This window comes from Triturus cristatus, chromosome 6, assembly GCF_964204655.1.
Source record: "Triturus cristatus chromosome 6, aTriCri1.1, whole genome shotgun sequence".
In the NCBI taxonomy this organism is placed as follows: Eukaryota; Metazoa; Chordata; class Amphibia; order Caudata; family Salamandridae; genus Triturus; species Triturus cristatus.
The window spans coordinates 1,115,080,213-1,115,104,532 of NC_140589.1; the positions used below are offsets into that span (position 1 = coordinate 1,115,080,213).

At 44.6% G+C, this 24,320-nt stretch overlaps 2 protein-coding genes across 2 annotated transcripts in view; both read right to left on the reverse strand.

Annotated features, from left to right (window-relative positions):
* The window catches only part of LOC146821044 (zinc finger protein 777-like), a 305,507-nt gene that overhangs the window by 197,252 nt on the left and 83,935 nt on the right, over nt 1–24,320 (reverse strand). The window contains exon 3 of the mRNA XM_085611977.1: nt 19,655–19,765. Coding sequence (XP_085468103.1) covers nt 19,655–19,765 — 111 coding nt within the window. The remainder of the gene's footprint in view (nt 1–19,654; nt 19,766–24,320) is intronic.
* LOC146821045 (phosphatidylethanolamine N-methyltransferase-like) lies at nt 16,631–17,775 on the reverse strand. The gene has a single exon (XM_085611979.1). The coding sequence runs from the start codon at nt 17,468–17,470 to the stop codon at nt 16,877–16,879; it is 594 nt and encodes a 197-aa protein (XP_085468105.1). The 5' UTR covers nt 17,471–17,775; the 3' UTR covers nt 16,631–16,876.

The window sequence follows — 24,320 nt, forward strand, 5'->3', positions numbered from 1 at the left end:
TTCTCCCCTCAACTAATAATGCGACCTCCATGGGGTCTCCAAATCTGGAGTTAGGCCTGATTCCGCAGGCTGGCACAAATAGGCCGTGTCCTGTGGCAAACACCTCTTCAAGCCCTCCTTCTATTGGTCTTCCTACATCGGATTTAGGGGAAAAAAAGATAATAATCGATGCTGCGGATGTTAGAAAAGAAGATGTAGGGAGCACAGTAACACAGCCTTTTGAAGTCCCTGATAGGGGATGTGACAGGATGGTGACAGACCCCCTGGGCCCCCTGTTAGAGATGGATACAGAGACGGAGGGTGAAATGAAGATGTCCGTGAAGGACATGTTGAATCTAATTCTGGATGAGGTGAGAGATATTAAAAGGTAGCAAAATGCCGAACTTTCTGCGATTCATCAGAGACTGGACAAGATGGATAAAATCGAGGAACTAGTTTCCTCTTTTCCAGCTCGTTTACTTGAGGCGGAGGAGAGGATCTCTTCCTTAGAGGACCAAATTATTGTGGTAAAACAAGAGCCCAAAGATGTCTTCAAAACAACAAAGGCTTTTGAAATCAAATTGGACGAGTTGGAGAATTATAATAGAAGGTCCAATCTACGCATAGTGGGGGTCCCCGAAGGAATTGAGGGGACAGAAATGCTCGTTTGGGTGACCACGTTTCTTCATCAGGTGGTGATACCGGAGCATAAAGATGATCTCACCATCACTAGAGCTCACCGGGTACCTGTTCACCCATTCCCGAATTCAACTCTCCCGCGAACTATTCTTTTGAATTTTGCCGATATTAGGGTTAAGGAGCGAATTCTTTCCAAGGCAATTCAACAAAGGCAGTTCCCTGTGACTGATACAACGAAATGCCGAATTTTTTCCGACATGTCCGCAGTAGCAGCGAGACGCAGGAAGGAGTTCGTCAAAATTTTACATCTATTCAAAGCTAAGGGGGCCCAAGCAATGATTGTACAACAATCCAAACTCAGAGTTCTCATTAAAGGAAAATTTTATATGCTATCAGATGTGGAGGAAGCAGAGGCGTTGCTCCAGGGAATTCAAAATGGCTAGTCTGGTCGTATGATTTGTATTTGAATGTTTTGTGTGACAACCTAGATTACGTGTTAATTCTTTTTTTTCCATTATTTCCATTTTTCCAGGTCTGCGAATCCTTAAGTGTTTGGAGGGGGGGGGGGGGGGGGGGGGGTGTCACGGTCTTGGGGTTAAGGGGTGTGAATTCAGGACACCTCAATGTTAAGGGGTAGGTTCCTGTGGTATGTGTGGGAAGAAGTAGGTAGTGTTAGGAGGGTGCCACAGGCTGTAGAGGGGGCGGGTGGGGTAAAAAAGTTAAAAATGAAGTTCTTGGCAAAAAAAAAATGTGTTGCTTTTATTTTTGCTGCTTGGTCAAATGCTGGAGATAAACGTGGTCTTTGTGCTGGATTTTCTGGTGAATACTGATCACGGTATTGATTGTTTAAAGCTATATTAGATAAAAGGGACAAATGTGTGTTATGGGTTCTAAGTTTGGGCCCTAATTATGACTAAAATAAAGTTGAAAATTATTTCTTTTAATGTGAACGGTCTAAATAATAAAAAGAAGATGCGGGCAATAGAGACATGGATTCTGTCTGAAAATCCAGCAGTTATATTTTTGCAAGAAACTCATATTCCTATCTCAAAATCAGATCATTTTTCCATGTTTAAGGGGTGGGCCTTTTATCGGGGCTTTTCCTTTTTCTCTGAGTCAGCGAGAGGAGTCGCACTCTTTCTTAGTAGGAGATTAGAGGCGGAGTTGATTCAATCTGATGCAGATACCCAGGGTAGGTGGTGCTGGGCCACGTGTAAATTAAAGAATAGACCACTGCATATTACCTTCGTAAGCTTTTATGCCCCCTTGAATGATTGCCCTGCAATATATGACGAAATGTTTCAGTCCTTACTGATGGTTGGGGGGGATATTGTGATCGAAGGGGACTTTAATAGTCTTATAAAACCAAACTTGGATTCCACCACTGGCGGGAAAAAGCAGTTGAAACCTAAATCATTTCAGATAATTATGAATAACGTAAGGATTTTCGATTTTGTTGATCCATGGCGCTCTTTAAATCCTTATAAAAGAGAATATACTTGCTGGTCGGGAAGGCATAAGTCATTTTCTCGTATCGATTTTTTTCTGGTTTCCTCAAAATTTAAAATTCAGCATTATCGGATGTTACATAATGGCTTCTCCGACCATGCGATGTTAGTGGCTGAGTTTGTGTTGGAAGAAAGCACGAATACTCAGAAACGATGGGTTTTTAACAAGTCTTATCTCTCTGATGAAATATGGGTATCTTTTCTTAAAAAGTAGATTGGGGAGTATATTGAACGAAATATGGGAACAGCCCCCATACATGTTGTATGGGACTCACTGAAGGCATTTATTCGGGGGGTAGTTATAGGAAGGGATGCAAAGGAATCAGCCATTTATAGGGATACAAAGAATCAATTGCAGCAAAACATACAGGTCTTAGTAAATCAAATGTATCACAATCCCTCTCTTAAGATACAAAATCAATTGAATGCCGCAAAACGGGAGTTGAATGCACATTACTACACTAGAAGTGAGGAAATCTTTTGCAGACAAGCCCAAAAAATTTACGAGCATAGTAATTTTACGGGCAAATTCCTGGCATGGCAGGTTAAAGAACGTGCTGCAGCTAATGTGATTCAATCTCTTAAATCTCCAATTAGTGGCGTGGATACCTCAGATCAGGGAGAGATTGGAACAATTATGCTGTCCCATTATGAGAACATCTATACCTCATATCACACTACGGATCAGGGGAGATTAAACGATTTATTAGATAAATATGGTCTTCCTACTCTTTCTCAACTGGACCAAGAAGCAATGGCGTCATCATTTTCATCTGATGACTTAGAGTCTGTTGTTAAAAGCCTTCCTTATGGTAAGGCCTGTGGTCCAGATGGACTTCCCGCTGAATTTTTTGTTACGTTCTTTAGTTCTTTTTCTGCGTTTCTTCTTTCACTAGTCAATTCTATGCTGGAGGGTGGCCCAATTCCCGCGTCCTTTTACGATGGAACGGTGGTCAGTTTCTTGAAAAAAGGGAAACAAGCCCTAGATCCCAACTCTTACCGGCCTATAACATTACTGAACTCAGATTATAAAATTATTACAAAATTACTTTCTATTCGTTTTAACCACGTTTCTTCGCAATTGATTCACGCAGACCAGAATGGCTTTATTGCTGGCCGTCAATTAATTACTAACACACATTATCTAATTGAGGCATTAGACTATTTTGAAACACATAGGGTTCCGGCCTTAGTTCTCCTTTTAGATGCAGAAAAGGCTTTTGATTTGGTGGTTTGGGATACACTTTTTTTTATATTACAGCACTTTGGTATTCCTTCTCAAATCATTACCCTAATTAGGAATTTATATCAGGGGGCAAAAGCTCATATCCTTGTTAATTCATTCATAGTAGGCTCGATTTCAGTGCAAAGAGGGACGAGGCAAGGATGTCCACTATCTCCTGCTCTCTTTGCTTTCTTTATTGAGCCTCTAGCAGTAGCAATTAGAAAAAGTAAGGATATTCTTCCGCCTGTTGCTTGTATGGACAAAATTAAACTATACGCAGACGATATTATGTTGCTGCTGAAACCTGAGATATATACGCAAACACTGGTTTTTTCGGTCTTTACAGAATTTGAAGCATTGGGGGGGTATCGAATCAATAAGAAGAAAACTGAAATTTTAATCTGTGGTAGGAATAATCCTAAATTGCACCCAGATATTCAGAGCTGTGTTAATAATAGACCCAAAAAGTATTTGGGTGTCCTTTTCACACCTCTAGTACGGGATTTGTACACATTGAATTTCGAGCCGTTGATTCAAAAAGTTCGTGATATGTTTTCACGTTGGAATCTATTGCCTTTATCCATTCTGGGCCGGGTGGCATTAATTAAAATGTCAGTACTTCCCTTATTTAACTTTTTGTTTTCTACTATCTCTTGTTCTCTCCCAGGCTCTTTTTTTTCAAAAGTTGAATCTTTATTTTCAGCTTTTGTCTGGGCTTGAAAAAAACCTCGAATAGCTATTAACGCCTTATATGCAGATAAAGAACAAGGAGGTCTTGGTCTGCCAAATTTGAAAGACTACTACTACGCTTATTTTGCACAGTATCTCTCAAGATTTAAACACTCAATACCTAGAGTTGCTTTATTTATAAACTTTTTTTTCGACTTAATTTGTAAAGAGACCAAAATTCCTTCTCCTCTTTCGATATTTAAATCACCCAAACTAGTCAGATATAAGGTTCTGAGCTGGTTTTTTTAAAAACGTGAAGTCATGCTAAAAAGGTACTCTCTTCCTCTTTTGAGCTTAGTAACTCCACTGAGGGACGCTGTTCTGGGATTCGGGATTAATATCGGGTTAGAAATCATACATAATTGGGCCAGATCTGGGTTTACAACTTTGTCGAGCTTTGTGAAAGATGGAGTATGGTTGACTATTGATGAGATGTCCACCTTAATTCGTGGAAACTTTCTTCTTATGGGTTCATATGTTTTATTGTATAAATATTTGGCTCAATTCGATTTAGCAAAAAATAGTCAACTGTCACATTTAACAAATGACCTTTTTTGGTCCCCACTTTTTAAAAATCCTGGAAAATGGAGGAAAAGTTTAGCACAAAGTAGGGAGGAGGATATAAGTGCCAAAGCAATAAAAAAATGGCAGAAGCAGGAAAACATTAAAATAACAGATAACTTTTGGAAAACCTTAAATAAATTTAATTTTACGGTTTTGAGAGGTGCCAATTGGCGACGAATGCTTTTCTTTAGTAAGTGGCTTTTATATTACACTCCTGCAATCTTGGCTAAAATGTATAGCACTTCGTCGCCTATTTGTTTCAGATGCACACAAACCGACCTGGCTAACTGGTCTCATATAATGGCTTTTGCCCTAAAGTTAAGTCATTTTGGAAAGGAATGTTCTCTTTGCTTTCTCTTCATTTACATTTTACGATCACTAGATATGAAAATTTAATTATATTCGGATTGGACCTTGAGTTACATTTGCCTGATTCTATGGCGAAACTTTTGTATATTTTGGTAGCAGTGGCCAGATCACTGATTCTTCAATATTGGAAGACAGAAACTGTGCCAACTGTGGATGAATGGTATAAAAAAATTAAGAAAGTCAGGAAATCCGAATTTACATTCGCACAAAGGATCGGGGCACTGCGTAAATTCACTAAAATTTGGGAATCTTATTTTGACTAAAGTTATCTTTTGAATGTGGTAGATATATCTCGATATTCGTTACTATAATTTAAATTGCTGAACTCTTTTTATATATGGTTTGTGGGGGTCTCTCTCTCTTTCTTTTTTGTTGATGTACTATGTTTTGATCCAGCATATTGTCTATGTTTGATAAACTGTATTATTTGCTCTAATGGATTGCCAAGAACCCAATAAAAATATATTAAAAACGTTGGGACTAGAGTACCATGGTGGCAGCAACAGTGTCCCTAGAGCTAAAGAACATTCTTTTGACAAAAGGGACCTGAGCAAGATTGTCTCTCCCTACCATGTTGGGGATGACATCCATTAATGGATAACTGCTTTAGAAAGGGCCAGTAAAGTTCAGAGGGTCCCTCAAGAGCAGTGGGCAGCTATCTTGTGGCTCTCCTTTGATGACAAAGGTAGAGATAAGCTCCTCACTGTTGGACAAGAGGATGCTGACAATTTTTCAGTCCTGAAGAGCCCAGAATCAAGACTGGGTAGACTTTGTGGATAGTGCCATAAAGGTTCTAGAAGGCTGTTTGCTTGTCAGCAAAGTGAATGATTTCAAGGGATTGTACAATCTGATTAAGAGGGAGCAGATCCTTAATAATTGCCAAAATCAGTTGTTGCATCAATACCTGGTTGACTCTGATCTGACTTCACTCCAAGAATTGGGAAATAATGCTGATAAGTGGGTCAGAACCAGGGTGAAGCAGAAAAACCAGAACAATGGTGGTGACCAAAAAGAAGCAAGATACTAAAACTTCAGATAAGGGTGGGAACAAGGGTAAAGATGACAAGTCTTCATCAGAACCCCAAAAACCTGCATCTGGGGGGGGGGGGCACAATCCAACAAGGGAAAAGGCAAAAAGAAACCTTGGTGTTAATTATGTAAAGAAAAAACCCATTGGACAAAAGATGCCAATTGTCCAAAGGCAAAGGATTCAACTCCAATCACCACTGCACCTAAGGCAACTGCTCCCCCTAGTAAAGTTTCAAGTGATGGTACAGGGAACAGGTGATTAGTAGGGTTAACCTTGGGCTTTGAGATGGGTTCTAGCTTAGTCAGAACTCCAGCTCAGGCTGTGCTTGTCTGTGATGGTGGCATGGATATTGCCACCTTATATCTCAGTCCCAGCAACCTGGGTAAATACAAACAGCAGCCTTTGATTACTGGTAAGGAGGCCATGGCATACAGGGACGCAGGTGCAAGTGTCACTATGGTGACAAAATATCTTGTGAGTTCTGACCAGATCATACATGGAGAGATGTTCTAAGTGACTAATGCTAACAATGTCAGGACTGATCATTCCTTGGCAGTTGTTAATTTCAGCTGGGGAGGGGTAACTGGCTCAAAGAGAGTTGTGGTTAGCTCAGACCTCCCAGTAGAATGCTTGTTGGGCAATGATTTGGAGACTTCAGCCTGGGCTGAAGTGGAACTTAGGACTCATGCAGCAATACTGGGCATCTCTGCAGATGTGTTTGCTGTGACCAGGTCACAGGCCAAGCTGACGTCTAAAACAGGCCCTGGATTCTGAAAAAATGGACCAGGTGCCTTCCAAGAGAAGTAGCGGGGGGGATAAGGCTGTGTCTTCCCCCAGGCTCAGAAAGAAGATCAGTCTCTTGAGGGAGATGATCTCACTCCCTGTGAAGGAACTGTCTCAGATGAACTGGAACCTGATCAGGTTGAGTTCTTGGAGACAGGGGGCTCTTCCAGGGCAGAGCTGAGTCAGGAGCAACAAACCTGACCCTCTCTTGAACCCTTAAGACAGCAAGCTGCTGCTGAGGCTGCTGGGAGTGTCAGTGGATCCCACTAGATCTATTGGGATGAGGGACTCCTTTACTCAGAGGGTAGAAACCTAAAGCCTGGTACCACCAGGAGGTTGGTCATACCTCTGAAGTTTAGGGGCTTCCTACTCACCTTGGCACAAGACATTCCCCTGGCAGAACACCTAGGCCAAAGTGAGACTTGGGACAGGCTTGTCCCCCACTTTCACTGGCCTCACATGTCAGAGGACACCAAGGAGTTTTGTCGCTCTGTACCACCTTTCAAGCCAGTGGTAAGTCAGGTGGTACCACAAAGGCCCCCCTGATACCACTACCTGTGGCCGGAGTTCCCTTTCAGAGGGTTGGGATTGACATAATTGGTCCCATGAACACTCCTACTGCATCTGGGCACAGTTACATACTAGGGATGTTTCTGACAAGATGGCCACCGGTGAAGAGCTCCGGCAGGGAGCTCCCGGAGAGGGATGGCATTTTTGGCTTCTAATCGCTTGTTATCCACCTCCGACCGGGACCCTTTTTCACTCACCTGGGGTCATGTTCGACTACTGTCCTCGTCGCTCCAATCTCCTGCTTTTCGGCTCGAGATCTTCGGAGTAAGGCGTGTTTGATGTCCTTGTGAGAAGTTGGCCTGATATATGCTGTCCACTAATTCTAGTGGGCACCCTGAATCAGTCCAAGCAACCCCTTATTGGTATAGGTTAAAGACAACCTTTGTTGAAAGCTATCCTAGTGGTAGCTATGAAGAGCAGCCTTCAGGCTAAGTCTTGAAGAAATGTAAAGCTGCTTGTTTTACCAGTCTATAATCTCTTGAATGATCAAATGAAAGGACAACCACACCAGGTATATATTTAAAATATATGTATTTAAGATAAAACACACCCCTCTAGTCTCTTTATGAGGCTAGAGTTCGAAGTACTTAAGTTACAAGTCAGTATTCAACTGTAATAGCACAAATACATGTTTGGGCCATAGGGGCGTACCAAACCATATACCAAAAAAGTGGTATAAGAACCACGACTGAACTAGACACAAGGCCTAGAGCCTATAGAATTGCTGGGACCCCAAGGAACCAACCAAGATAGTGACACAGGGGACCCACGGGGGCCGCGTGCAGTGTGACAACACAGCCGCGGGTTCACGTTATCTTCTTTGGGCAATGTCGTGGTTGGAAATGTAAAGATTAAGGACACTTAGAATGGACTCAGGACCAAACCCTTTTGGACTTAGACAGTTCTAGGGCTAGCACCCATGTGAGTACCGGAGTACTCGAGTTACCTCATCCAGGGAAGCCGGGTGCATAGGTGCCTTTTGGTGTCGGGTCGCGTCGTCGATTTCAATGGAAGCTGCTCAGGAAGTGCTGCTGCCGTGAAGAGGAGAAGTGTCCGGATGGATCCAAGCCTGGATCGAAGATGGAAGGAATCTGAAAGCAGAGGGGACAGAGTCTGGGTCACTTGCCAGTGACCAGGGGCACGATGGACCAATGCCCACAGATGTCGGGTGCTTTAGGTGAGTTGACGGGTGTCTTGACTCTTCAGCCACGAGGTCCAGGAGGTGCCTATGAAGACCAGGAGCTGGATTCGAACTGTCCCACGAAGTCTGTCGAGTGCTGCGGTGTCGGCGGCCAGATTGGACCCAACAAGCCTTGGTAACGGCAAGTCTCTTGGAAACAGAGAAAGGTCTGCGGATCAGACCAGCAAGGTCTGAGGGACTCACCCAGCGAGGGTAAGTCAGGGCACAACTGGAGCAACCAGGGAAGCCCAATCAGAAGAGGAGTTGCCTTCGTGGGGACCCACTAGCCAACGGGCTCGCGATCGCGAAGGAGCCTCGAGCAGTCGCACTTGAAACTGGCCCACAGGTCGCTCGTGGAGTGGAGGCCAGCAAGCTTCGGTGGAGGAGGTGCTCAAGGCTGGGGCTACTCGGAGCTCAAAGCACAACTTCGAGGAAGACCAGGAAGATGCTGTTGCTGCAAAAGATCACGGTGTCCAGGGGTCACGGTTCCACGTCACCCACGAAAGCCACAGGCCTCAGCTTTGCTGTGGACTCAGGGTAGCCTCGGGGAAGTCTGGAATTCCACTTCTGGTGATGCAAAAACTTCGGCGTCCGGCGGGAGCTTCATCGATGCAGACCGGTCAGTTGCTTCTTTGGTGCCTGCCAAGCAGGGGAGTCACTCCTTGACCCCAAGGGAGATTTCTTCAGTCTTCTAGGCAAAGTAGAACGTCGAAGGCCCAGGATATATATTGCACAGTTTCGTCCAGGGTAATCTGAAGTCCTAGGGACTGGGTTCCTATACTTATACTAAGTTTAGGGGATGGACTAACTCTAAGGCCCCACCTATGGGTGGACTTGGGGAGGGGCTGAGTGCCCCTGCAACCGGTTTGAACTGGGCTATGCACAGGGACACCTTGTGTGCCCCAGGCAGTGTCTCAAAGGCTTTCTCTGAATGCACTCACCCTGCCCCAATACACATCTGCCTGTCTGGGGAGGTGGTTACACCTCCCTGTGAAAGGAAACCTATTGTCCAGGCGTCCCCTGCCGGAGTTTCCCTCAGCAGCAGGAGGCCAGACCCGTGTGTGTGGCAGTGGCATCCATTTTGTGATGCCAAGGCTCAGGAAAGCTTTACCAGGGTAAACCGGTGTGAACATGTCTCTCCCTCTAGAAGGGTGGAATGCTACCCCCGCTGCCAGGACTGGCAGGGGGGGGGGGGGGGGGTAGTATTCCAAGATGTTTGACACCAAACACGACATGTTTTGATGCAGCCATTCCAAAGTTAGCATTTACCGCGAGGTTATAATGCACTTAAGAGTATATGGTATGGCTGTATCACAGAACAGCCATAAGGAAGTATTTCCGAAAGCTGCAGAGGGGCTCAGCTCATTTCTGGGCACCCTCTCACACAAAACCAAGCACTCTGCCTTCAGGATTGTCAAGGCCTGCCATAGGAGTGACTTATAGGTTTATATGTGTCTGTATATGTAGTGGATATAGGTAGCCTATACCACTGTAAGGTGTGCAAGCACCACCTTATCCAGGCTGCAGTAGCAGACCTGTGGTGTCATTTTGGATTGATTCCCAGGGGTGGCGTAATACATGCTTCAGCCCCTGGTATGCCTCTGAGGTACCTATGCCCTGGGTACATAGTATACCATATACTAGGGGCTTATACGGCACTCCAGAATCCAATTAGAAATGTACCTAATGTACATGGAAACCTTTTTAGACAGGACGCAGCTAGGCTGGGGTCCTGATTAGCAGGGCCACAGCCAGACTAAGGTAGAAAAACAGTGAAACACCAGCAAAACGTGGGGGTACCCATGTGAAGCAGATCCTACAGTCCTGACCGCGGAGACCGAGCGATCTTGGCCAATGCCCGGTGGAGCTGCTAGATCGGCTAAAGGGGAGATTGGCTCCGGCTTCAGTGCCTCAGCCGTCACATACCCAGCCGGACTTCGGACTCCGCTCTCCTCACCTCTCTGCGGTGTCGCTCTCTTCCCCCCGCCTCCCTGATGAGGTACTAGGGAAAAGTGGATCGTCTTTCTTCCCGGGAGGCTGCTGGGGACATGGCGGAGGTTCTCTCTGCCCTCCAGCTGTCGCCTGACTCCTCCGGACCTGAGACGCGGTTTCTTGGCTTCCCGCTGCACAGGGATCTAAAATCGTGAGACCTCTACACAACGCTGATGTACTGCTCCATTGAGCCCGCTTTCCCATTTTCCCGAGGTTCTCGCCCTCCGGGCTCAGCCACTGCCTTCCTCGTCCGGGACGGCTGCCCTGATCCCCGTGCCGACCTCCCCGGACTTGCAGGACCCCGAGAGCGATCTGCGACTGTCTACCAATTCCTCCCTCCTGAACCGACTCCCGCCTTCCCCATTCAGCTCCGCTTTCGGGGTAGGTGTTTTTCATTGCTGGTCTTTTACTCAACTTTTTTGTTCTACCGGCATTCCCACCATCTTTTTGGGGGTTTTTTGTTCTGGTCCACCATCTTACGGATCCTTGCCACAGGTCAGTGCCCTTCAGTGAACATTCGCCCTTTCTTGATCCCCTTTGAGCCTCCGGTCTGTTTCAACCTACCTTCTCAAACATTTGCTATCCACGGAAGTCCTCTATGCCACGACTGGACTACCAAGACTTGATACGTATTTCTACCCCCTTGTTTTTCCCCCATCTACCTTTTGTGCTTCTCAGGACTTGTTTATCTATTTTACGTTTTGCTACCAACAGATGTACTTATTTAAAATGATATAGCCTTATAGCCCGCCGTAGCGGGCTATACCGGCTGTTAAAGGCCCGCTGCAGCGTTAAAGGCCCGAGCCGAAGGCGAGGGACTTTAACAAAGCAGAGGGACTTTAAAAGCCGGTATAGCCCTGCTACGAAGGGCTATAAGGCTATTAGAACATTCTGCCACTAGAGGGCAGAATGTTCTAACAAAACAAAGCCTTCAGGGAGCGCGAGGGGATTGAAATCCCCTCAGGCTCCCTGAAGTCTTTGTTCACAGCCAGAGCTGTGAACAAAGACACATTGGAATGTTGATGCTCCGGGCTTATACCAGCCATTATAAGCCCGGAGCACTCCATTGTTTTCAATGGAGCTCCCAACATTCCAATGTTCTAATAACTGATAAAACCCCACCGGAAGGGAAATAGCCCTCACCAGTGTAAATATATCAACACTGAAAAAAACACTGCACAACCGCAAATTAAATGCCATTAAAATAAAGGAAAAAGAGAGTGAGAGTCATTTTATTTCTTCCTGAATGGGCCAATACAATGTAACTTTGTTATATAAGGTATCAGTAAGAAAGACTGGGCTAACATTATTCTGCTTGAGTTTTGTTGTTTAGGGATGTCACAAGAATATTGTTTCTTCTTCCTTTTTTCAGTTGAGTGGTCTTTGATCTAAAGATACAGGGGTTGGAAGCATATTTTAAGGGGTTGTTTATTTATTTTATAAACTGTAGAGAATCAGGAAATATCTAAATCAAATTTGATTTTTGGCTACTTTTGAGTCTTTTACTGATAGGAAAAATGTAGGTTTTATAAAAATCTTTCACAATATGTACCATCACATTTACCCACAGAGAATACGTAAAAACCCTTGATACATCAGACCCCTTTTCTAGTGAGTCTATATTGATAGTAAGTGAATTGCCAAACACCCCAGGCTTTAAAGATTCAATGCAAGGTATAGTGACAGGTATATGTGAAAAGAGTGCAATCACAAAGCATCTGGGATACTGGCGAAAATATGACACCAGACTTTTGAAAAACATGGAATGCAGTGTGACTTGGAATGCTGCTGCAAAAAGTTCTTCCCAAGTTCAACAAAGTTTGGAGTAATATTGTTTGTATTTGCAGAGATTCAGCTACGTATATGAAAAAGTTGTTTGATGACCTGTCAAAATCGATACCTGAGCTGAAGTGCTTCCCTGTAAAAGATCCTTGCCACTTGTTAGATGGCAATCTGAAAGCATCTTTACAATCTTCAGAGATAAGGAAGCATTCTATTGACTTTTTAGTCCATTCTGGTGCACTGTTTTGTTTTGCGTGGGAACTAAAACACAAATATTTCTCATTTTGTGCTTTGTGTGGCATCAAAGAAAGAGTCATCCCAACTGTGTCACTTAGCTGGTGGTTCTCAGTCCTAGAGGCCATGGATGCTTTATTATCCATGTGGAAATCATTTACAGAACTTTTGCTGAGTGATGATGCAAACTGCAAGAAATGTGAGGATCTTTGGTCACATATTGATAATGATTTGAAAAAAAGTACACTCTACTTCATTCTTAGATTTTTACAGGAAAGCTTTACTGCTGTAGTGGACATAATAAAAAAAACTAGAGTCTGAAAATATCCTTGTCTGCCAAGTGTTCAGCATAATTTGTGTGGATATGGAACATCTCCTTGAGAGTAAGCTGGGTGACACTTTTAGTGACTTTGGCCCCGCAACATGTTCCATGTTAGAGTGCTTGCCGCTTGGTAAGCATATAAATGTTGAGGAGCAATTCAGGATCTTTTATTTTACAATGTATGAGAAATAGCCCTTCAACAACCATGACATTTGAAGTCAATGAAGCCTCACTGTGGTACTCTGCACAAATTATAGATACCTTCCGTAAAGGGAAATTTTCTCCGGTGTTTCAAAAGTGCTGCCTCATTTTTTACCGCTTCAATAACTCTGAGGACATATGCGCCCAGTTCAACGCATATGTTGCAGAACCTGTCACAGAGAATCACAATCTTCAGGTGCATCAGTATTGGCATGGAAAGCTATGCCAGTGGCCAGAGTTAGCAAATTGTTAACTGGCTATTTTGGCGTTGCCTGTCTCAAGTGCCAATGTTGAGAGGGCCTTTTCACAGATAAAAGTTTAGATGAGAAGGAAAGAGCGAGCTTGCATGGCCAAAGACTCACTGAAGAAGTATTGTATGGTGTACTACGATAAGTTTGAATTGTAAAAATGTATTTGGACCTCGTATAAACTGTACGTACACTGTCTATATACCATGAACTATCAGTGCAGAAAGCAAGCAATAATAAAAGCAAAAAGTTCCATAAACACCGGAAAAACACAGTTTCTCTTGTTTTTAATGGCGCTAAAATGTGTAACCACTGATAACCATTGTTTTTTAAGGTATTGAAATCACTTGAAAACACTGAAAAAGCCCCACCAGAATTTACCAAAAATAGAAACTGAAAACAGGAAAGCCTAAACCTAAGGTACAAGCAGGCTGCTGGGTTTTATGTGAGAGGGTGCCCCTGCTTGAGCAGAGCACACCTGCAGCCTTCGGAGACCATTCTCCCAGGTTGTCGGTGACGCAGCCAGACATATAGGTAGAGGTGTATTATATGCTCGTGTCAAATGCTATCTCGAAAACGGCTGCAACAAACCATGTTGGGTTTGGTATCAAACACCTTGGAATCATACGTCCACACTGGTAACCGGTGTGGGAGGTATGATTCCACCATTCTGAAGCGAGTTTCATGGGGTCCCTGGTCTTCCCGGTACCAGCCTTCTTGACCCGGACAGCACAAAATGGTTGCTGCCGACCAGAGACACATTTCTGCCCTCCTACTGCTCAGCCAAGCTCGAGCAGAGGAAGGCAGCACAATAGGCATCCTGTCACAGGGAGGTGTGACCATCTCCCAGACAGGATTTAGTGTATTGCGGCTGAGTGGGTGCACTTCCAAAGTGCCTGAAAGTCTGCATCTGGGGCACACTCGATGTCTGTGTGCATAGTCCAGTTCATACCAGTCCTGGGAGCCATTGGCTCGTGGTCTGGCACGAAACTGGAAAAAGGACAGGGGAGTATCCTTCCCACTGTCCTGACCCTCCCCTGGGTGGGTCCTCTGAATCTGTCCAACCCTCTCCCGTGGGTACAAAAGAGCTTACCTGGCTGGCTGTAGAACCCTAGATTCGACGTGGACAAGATTCTGAACAAGAAACCACTAACTTTTGACCGTCTGGACACCTTGGACTTCGCTGGACTTCGACTGGGCCCGACTTCGTCTCCCTCTCCATCCAAAGCATCGTCTGTGCCCATGCACCATACAGGCTCCGTGCGGGACCTGTGGAGCATCAAGGACAACTGAAGTATCTGCCTTGGGGTGAAGGAGTCACTCCCCTGCATTCGAGGGCACCGTAACGCAACTGACCGGTCTGCTGATCCTGAGCTCCTGCGAACTTCAAAAGCTCCAGCAACACAGGAGGTGTGTTCCTACGTTCCTTGAGGTCGAGCTGCCCTCTCATCAAGTTTGAGGCCAGTATCCCTCGTGGGGACTGCATAACCCGAACCCCTGTGCACCGTGTACTTTTGCAAGTGCATATGCTTGTTGGCGTTCCACAACTAAGTGCATTGAGCTATCAATAGCCCCAACCTCTGCGCACATTTCGTACAAATAACTTTGGCCTCCTCGCACTCCGTGCCCTGCAAGCTGTTACTTTGTGAAACTGGTAGAGATCCCCTTGCCACTCCTGTGCCTTCAGCCTGTGGGTCCATTTGAGGGACAACACTGCTTTTATTGGGCTCCCCTTGTTGCTCCAGGCCTGCACTGACTCCCCTTGCTGTGGTAAGTCCCCTGGTCCTTCCTGGGCCAGACAATAACCTTCTTTGACGTTCTTCGTGGGTTGCCGGCGACCAAGGCTTGTTGGTGCTCCTGCAAGATACCGACCCCTCAGCACTTAAAATCCTTTGTGGGACAGCTCGTATCCGGCTGCTGGTCGTCCTTCACATCTCCTGGCCCCTGCAGCTGTAGAGTCAAGGTCTCCATCTTCACAACTGAAGGACCCAACATCGGTAGAGATTCGTCTACCGAGCCCCTGGTCACACCTGAGTGACCCAGACCTGTCCCTTCTGCTTTCCGTTTCCTTCCATCAAGAATCTACCTGTGGGTTCCACCAGGCACTTTTTTTCTTTCCAGCAGTGGCATTTCTTTGAAGACTCCAACTGAGAACGACAGCGGTTTCTGACGCCACTTCGACACCTATGCACTTAGCTTCCTCGGGACAGGTAACTCTGGTACTTCGGTACCCACGGGTGGGGTGGCTGTCCAACTTTCTATGTTCTAAAGGGTTTCTTCGTAATCCACTGGGCAGGGTCCTTAAACTTTAAAACTGTAACCGGGACTCCACCATAGAATTGTACGTAGCACACGATCGTGTTCTCACACTGCACCCATCCTCCATGGCGCCCTACTGACTCACCTTGGGTGGTTCCTTGGGGTCCCAGCAATTCTACAACCTCTAGACACTGTCTTGGTAAAGTCGTGGTTCTTATACCACTATTTTAGTATATTGTTTGGTCTCCCCCTGGAGCCCACTGTGTATTACTGCTACTTAGGATTATTTCTGTGCTACAGTAATGTGTGCTTTGTGTTTATATGCGTGTAGCAGATACTAAGAGGTATTTAAGGTGTGTTTTAATAATACAATACATATTTTTATAACTACTGTGTGGTTCTCCTTTCATTTGACCAATTCAATAAGATTGCATTCTGGTAACACAAGCTGCTAAACATTCATTCAAGACTAAGCCTGAAGGCTGCTCTCCACAGCTGCCACTTGGATAGCTTTCTAAGGTTATCTTTGACCTCTTAAATCACCATAAGGGTTGTTTGGACTGGTGCAAGGTGCCCACTTTAATTAGTGGACATCATATACCAGGTCGACTTCTCACACTAGTACTCAATGCTTTTAATGTGTAACATGTGGCAAGATTGCTCTATCCTAACCCATAATCAAGTGATTGTCGCAAACACAGTGACAGTGCTAAATCCATTAGTCTGTTTTCATTCTTTGCTTGCTGTCAGCTTTCCTTTATCTTCAATGTAAAGTGTAAAGTTCTTAAAGCTCACACAAATAATACTGATATCATCCAGGCAGAATATGTAAGCTGGCATGTTTTTTGTTTATGTTAATGTGCACAGCTGGCCCCCTGCAGTTTATGCTTATTGTTTTCAAAGATGGATGCCTGTCAACATGTGCAACCAGCTGACGCATCATTGAATTTAATACATTTTTTGTAGCAAAACCTATGTTCTTTAATGTGCTCTTTCCATGATCGCCTGCCTGCAAGGTTCAGGCACCTAAGGTGGGTACCCCAGATTCACTTACTTTGCCAGTCTCTAATGGCTCACTGATTAGACAATTCCATGAAATCAAACAGATCTGTAAGGATTGACATTTGAAAAAAACAGTATAGGCGCGCACTGGGATTCTGCAGCTATCCAATGGGCTTCTTGTCTTGTTTCCGTGTTGCCTGCCAGGCAGCTTTAAATGATGCAGCAATCTCTCTGCGATTGTTGTATATCCGCAGTTGCCTCTATTTATTCTTCCGAGACTCCTCTCTGCGCTGATAGATTTCCTCGGTGAAGGGCCCCTCGTACATTAGTGCAATCTTGTAACAAACTCCTACTATCGCTGTGAGGACCAGGCCTGCTGGGCTTGCATTCATGATCGCCAATCCCAGGAAGATCATCGTGCTCCCCCAGTACATTGGATTGTTCATAACATTAAAAGGAAATCTTGTAACCTTCTCCTCCATCAGAATACCAAAGTAGTCCCCTAGATACGTGCCCACGAATCCAAGCGCAAAAAAGCTGCTGACAACGAATAAGCCACCCAGTCCTATGAAAGCTAGGCCTGCATAATAGATTGCTTGGCAAAGCATGCCTTCCAACTTTGGCTGTGTCTTCATGGCTTCAGAAAAGCAATAACTTCTTAAACAACCAATCATGATAATAACAGCTCCTAAAGAATAGCACGCTGCGTATGGAGACCCAAAGAGCATGGTAAGAACTCGCGTGTTGTGCTCCCATCTTGCAACCACATTCCAGAAAAGCGGGGCGAAAACAATGCAGAGAGCAGCCATGAGAAAACTGGAATCTGCTACATCAATATAGGCCGCTGGTGCCATGATAACGGAGGCGTCCACCTTGCTAAAATCCAAATTACTCAGTCCTCCACAGCAGTCCAACTGGGACCTGCAAATGCCAGGGAGCCTGCCAGCCTCAATCTGTCAAGAAAAGTTCAATCAGCTTATCAAATATCCAACTCATGAACACTCTGCAGGATGTCTACTGAATGCGCGACAACAGTGACACAGGGGTTAAATTGTAACGTGTGCCCAGGGCTGCAGCCTGCGACAACGACACATGCGAGCCATGGGGCACTGATAGGGTCTTAGGGTCAAAGCAGATAATAGCAGCACATTCTGTGCAGCACACCCATCTGACGCATTTTGGGCCATGTTAGTTTAGTCTGATAATCGGCTTAGTGTAAATTGAAGATAACATCAGGGGTCAAATGGTATAAAATACCAGCCTTTGACCACTGATTAGAAGAGGTCTGTGGCGTGACCGCTGGCAATGATTCTGGATCAGACTGCTGAGCCCCCTGCTCTCAGTCTGCAAGTTGATTCCAGAAGTAGGGAAGAAGTGGTCCTTCATCAAGAGCACATATCCTGCTTCTTTTCTGAGGCAGAGCTCGGTTAAGGAATAGTTGCAGACATCTATTCAAAGGAATGCTGTGCAATCCATCCTATTTTAGGCACTAAACTGAGGATCTTAAAATACACATTTTAAACTACGTGACCTTTCTTAATGCTTTCTTTGAACGTGTTATTCACACAAAAATGATTATTTTATGAATATAAGAAAGATTGTTTTAATTGTCATTGTACGCCTCAACTCATCTAGATGGATTGAAGTAACCTGAAAACAATGCCTGCGCAGGTCTGCTCAGCTGGTTGGTGTTACGGCGGCAATTCAGCACACTTTCAAACTCAGAGACGACTGCATCAGAGGATTAGAAATCCAAGCTATCCAGCTCTGGGGATCCACCAGTTTTTGCATCAAGTTACTGTGTTGGGAATTTTCGTTTATGTGCAATTCACTATCGTTTGTACATTTTCGTTGGGATTTGCTCCAACAATTATGCATGATTTACATTTACATTCTTAAAATGCAATAAATGTATTTTTGAAAAACAATGCTATTGGTAGCCACAACATTACACACATTACAGAATATGCCCATGGGAACACCAGACAAAAATTTAAATAAGCAGAATCCCTTTTATGGCATCTTTTATGAGGAAGCAGTAGGGATCATATAGACTTTGGCATCTTAAGACTCGCCTCAGAACAGGGTGTCTGCAGTTACCTGCTTTTTTATTTAACAGATACATCTCTGTTGAGTTTTTCTGTTGCATTTCTGGCAATCAAAATGTTAGCATTGATAAAGAACCCACCACACTCCCTTATGTTGTGCTACTTCTATGACTGTAGCTTCTCAATAAATCATCTGAACAGAATAAAAGTGCTCATTTTTGTCGCTGAAGTGGATGGGTATCCGATGTCAAATAGTCTTATACAGTGTAACTTGATTTGCTTGTGATTTTTAAACATCAGTGACTGAAAGAGCTACTTTGGTGCCGATTCCAATCCGTTAAAAAAAAATTCTGTACGACTTGTATCCGTTTTTTTTCCCCGTGAAGTACAATACGTACAGGAAAAAGTACATACGGATCGGCCCGATCCGTACGAATCGTAGCGGGAAAAGTTGTATGAGACGTACCCGGACACTTTTCCGTACGATTCGTAAAAACACAGTCCGAGCGTACAAGTACGATCCGGACCGGCTATCCGATGTACGAATCGTACGGAAAACGTCCCGTACACTGGGAAGGACTCTACCCGCTACAAAGCGAAGTTTGTACGACTCGTAGCCCGGGAAAAGTTGTTCCCGGGGTACGAGTCGTACAGGAACCCCCCACCGCCCCGTATGTACGCACCGTACCCCCACCCCCCAGTATGTACGCACCGTACCCCCCACCCCCGTATGTTCGCACCGTACCCCCCGTATGTACGCACCATACCCCCCACCCCCCGTATGTACGCACTGTACCCCCCACCCCCCGTATGTACACACCGTACCCCCAGCGCGTACGCGTATATTCTCATTTCACATATTTTGGATCGAATATCTCAATGGAACTTACGTACAAGTCATTCTTTCTATGAACATAATGTCTGTGCGGAGAATGATAAAACGTTTACAGCGAGCTCCACATTTAAGGATTTCTAAAACGTATCACTTACTCGCTGGAGGATTAGCACACTGCTGCCTCTCAGAGTCCTGAATGTCCACAACGTATAGATCTCCTTTTTCTTTGGCTTGTAATGAAAAAACAGTGGCCGCAATGATAGGTCCTGTAATCAAAAGTTAAGAGACGAGCATATTATTTATACAGTGCCATGTAGTGTGACTCATAAGAACAGGAGTTGGAGTGTACTACAATGCTGACCTACAAGAAAGTCCAAATACTTTGGTCACTCAATAGCAGGGATGTTTTGGGAAAGCTAGAGTTCATTATAAACGCATCTTTATAAAAGATACCAGAGTACAAGCCAGAAAATCTTGCTCACATAAAATAATTGAAAGTAGCATTCATTATTGTAGGAAATCCGACTTTTCTGCGTGGTGACCCTAGATTTATTTTAGTTTTGCTGTACCCTATACTTTTGCTAGCTTTAGAACTATGTGCACTTTACCCCTGCTAACCAATAGTGAAGTGCCTGTTCCCCCCTTTAAACATGGTCAAATTAGCATAATCCTAATCGGTATATACAACTTACCTATAGGTCCCTAAATCATAGTACAAGCTGTTCCTAGGGCCTGGAAGCTTAATGCCAAATGTGAACTGCAGCACCTATTATGTCATGCAATACAGCAGCAGTGAACACATGGCTTTAGACCTACCACTGTAGCCTGGCTGCTGTAGTTTTAAACCTGCAGCCTGACCTGTCAAAATGATCCTTTTAACAGAACAAAGCTTCCTTTTTAAATATTAATAAGTCACCCCTAAGTAAACCTTGTAATCAAAAACGTAGGGTGTGTGTTATTTAAAAGTGGGACATGTAGAAATATATATTACCAGGTCCCTGCAGTGACAATGCCTAACAAGCATTGGAATAGCCAATAGGTCTTGCTTTTGGGACCTTATAAGTATATTTACTTTTGCTATAATCGCGGCACGTAAAGCGCGGGTGCCGCGATTATAGCAAAAGTAAAGAAATAGAAAAAAACATCTATTTCTTTACTTTTGCTATAATCGCGGCACCCGCGCTTTACATGCCGAGATTATAGCAAAAGTAAACATACTAATAAGGGCCCAAAAGCGAGACCTATTGGCTATGCCAATGCTTGTTTACTTTTCGCGCAGGGGAGGGGGCCTGCGAGATTCCCTTGCAGGAGCGTGCGACCATACGGCGCCACCATATGGCGCCGCGCGCTCCCGCAAGGAAATCGCCAGACGTGCACGTGTTACCATTGCAAGCAATGCAACGCATGCACGTTTTTGTCCCCAAAGCTGTGCCGATGGCATTAGGTCTCTCTCCTATGCAGAAAGGAATTTTCACTGTGGCAAGGATAGCTGTCCAATATAGCTAAGACTGACTGCAGGTTAGAATACTATTGTTGATTCAAAGGTTAAGTCTGATTGTTAAAAAATATTAAGGAAAAGTACATTTCAGAAAGTTCTTTTTCTCAACCTGAAGTTCCTGGAGGCAAATTTACAGGTTCTGGGTCTCCAGCTTCTCCCAGCCAGGGATTAACCTTGAAATGGCCTGAAAATGTCGTAAAATGCCTCTCGGGAGCAAATAATACAGTGACCACGATGAGCAGTGATGACTCCTCTGAACTCCACAGAATATTTAAGGTGGGAGCAGTGGGCTTCCTTTTGACAGCATAGTGTCAAATTCTGCTTGAAAGGTCTGTTGAACCACATATAGCAATCAGGGTGCATTTGAAAGAGTGAGAGAACAGGATGCCAGGACAATTCTTTTGGTTCCCGTATATGGTTGCTGAAGGAACCTGCTTTTGTCCGACTAGACCTCTGGCTCTAGGTTTTTGTGGGTACTGTGGCTGTGTCAAACTGGACTTTAGTGTTAGATAGTGAAGGACACTACGATTGCCATAGTACACACCCAACACACACTCCCTGATCTGAGACATCTGTTTGTGTGGTTGAAGACTTACGCCATCTTGAAAATTTCGGCAGTATGGCAAACAGGAACTACTTAAACAGGTTGGTAGGATTAGCCCCACAAGTTTTTTCCTCATTGATTAGGGCACGCCCAAGAGTCACCAGCCACACCCTCCTAACTGGTCTGAGGCATAAATGTAGCACCTTCAGGCACCCCCCTGAGAACACATTCTGGACCTGAGGAAGATCAGCAGAAGACTGGACCGTTCTGTGTGTGACCTGAGGGGAGCCCTGAAACACTGGACCAGCTCCCTTTTGTACCCATGACAAAGAATTGGACTCCACAGGTTAGTTTGCTGGCCTCCTGTGTGGCTACAGGGAGACAACAACCTGCAAGAGGACTTTTAAGGGAAGTACTTATCTGACCTGGGCAACTGGACCTGGAGTGGACCCTGCTGATGGTCTATGCATGACATACTCTCTCTAAGTGCCTCCCCTGAGGTCCTGAAAGGCTTTAGAAGGGTACTCTAGGGGTGGACTGGAAATTAAAGGCCCAAGTTAAAAAGCAAAATCTTTGACCAAGACAAATCTGTTTGGTGTATCTGACTCGCACTCTCTCGCGGTAAGCTTCAAATTGTGCCTAGTTCTCGGTCTACAGTGACCATGGACTATCATTGGTGTGTTGTGGTATTTGCCACTATTTCAGCTTTAAAACTTTACACATTCATCTCTCTGTTTCCCCTTATTGGATCTTTGTCATTTTGTTTATTACATTTTACTTTATTTCTTTTATTCGATTTGTAATTGTTCTTGTCTTTATTGCTGTTTTGGTACTGCATAAATGCTTTACACATAGCCCTAAATTAAGCATGTCAACTCTGCCATATAAACCATGGGGTTGAGATAAGGTTAATCTAGTGACTGTGCAAGTTCACACTGACAAGGGTAGTGATCAGTTCCTCAAGGTGGGTAGTCACCCACCTTAAATAAGGTTGTATGATTGAAAAACGCATGTATTCATCACGCGTGCCTTTACAACGCGTACACTACCACGCATCACCCAATACCACAAACCCCATTACCACGCATACTATTACATCACACATGCATTAGGGCACATTGAAAGTGTAATCACGCATACCACTTCTACGCAAACGTGGTATATGCGATTATGCTTACAACACTGAAAGCTGCACTCAGGCCTGCTTAGCGGCCCTGTTTTGGGGAAGGCTGCCACGGCGGCAGTTCAGGCAGCAAACATCTACTCTCGCCCTCGTACTACCCTCTCATGCCGATGCACCCACCACTTAGCCCGGCATACCCGGCAGTTACCTGTGGGCTCCGCTGTTGCTGCCACTGGTGGTACTAAATCTGGACCATGGCCACACCTCCAAGATCATTCCGTTGAGCTTCACGCAAGCACAGCCTTGTTTCCAATGCGCCCTACTTAAAGGGACCACAAGATCACCACGCCACCCACTGCAGCTACTAAATTGTAAGTTTTGGTCATGCTGCATTGTTCTCCTGGGCCATGAGATATATCAGCTGTAAAATCGGCAATTCCTATTTTCTGCCCTCAATGTTCAGCTTATGTGTGATGCGCTAAGTGGGGCACCGAACCAGCAGTGCAGACGGCGTCCGCCGCCATTTTAGTAATTTCAGTCTTGCGGGCCAATTTACCCGCTGCACAGCTCCTAGAGATAGTCAGTCAGGAGGTCCCCAGCCATAGCAGACACTCCGGTGGGGGTCCCGCCGGGGCATAGGGCTCCATGAAGCCCACAGTTAGGTTTAGTGAGGCCTCTGATGGTGGCTTGGTCACGCCCCCATAACACTAACCCCTAACAACTAATTTAAAGCAACAAACGCATTACCACACATATGTTTGTATTAAATGCATACTCGTGGTAAAACCATGCATGCTACAGGCGTGCGTGGTAAAGGTATATGCATGGTAATGACTTTGTGGTGACAGTCACACGTGTTTATGGCCGCATTGGAATGGCTGATTCCCCCTAAATAATAAACCAATTTCATACAAGTATGTTTTAGGTTTACCCACATGGCAGTTATGGGAACCACAGCTGGTGGAGATGAAATGATCTGCAGAGAATTACTCATTGTGGTAAAGTGAGGAGGCCAGGTATAGAACCCAAGTCTCGTTGTGTCATAGTCATCAACTAAGTAACTGTATTTGCAGCAGATCAAGGGTTATTTCTTTTACTTACTGTGCGTGCAGTATTAAATTATGTTAAAAATTAGCTACATGGCATTTTGTGGACAGTGCAAACTCATTCAAACACTTCGGGCTGCTCCCAAAATTAAGGAAAGTGAGGTACAGTGAGGAAAATAGCTTCCCAAGGCTCCCACATGTGGAGTAAGTAGGGAAGCTGTAATTTGAGATCAGAGGTTTCCTATCAACAGTCTGCAATTTATCCACAAAACATATCTCATCCTGTGTGCAGTTTCACAGGAAAGGATAATGATTTATTTATAGTTCCTTCAAGAGAGAAATGAATACCATTTGTTAATAAAATTGGCTTCAAATTATACAAATAACATAACAAATCAACATGAGCTAAATAAGAAACGTTTCTACAATGAGGTAAAGGGGAAAGAGCACAAAAATATAATCATTAGCTATAAAATTAGAATAAAGCAAACAATTATTTAAACAAAGTTTTGGCTTGTGTTAATCTAATATTACAATTGTTGGGACGGAAAAGTCCTCTGCATGCTAATGGACGTGCACTCCTGCCCTAAGTGCCCAACTGTACTGTTGT

Coding starts and splice junctions, on each gene's coding strand:
- LOC146821045 (XM_085611979.1), bottom strand. CDS start 17,470: ATGGCACCAGCGGCCTATATTGATGTAGCAGATTCCAGTTTTCTCATG.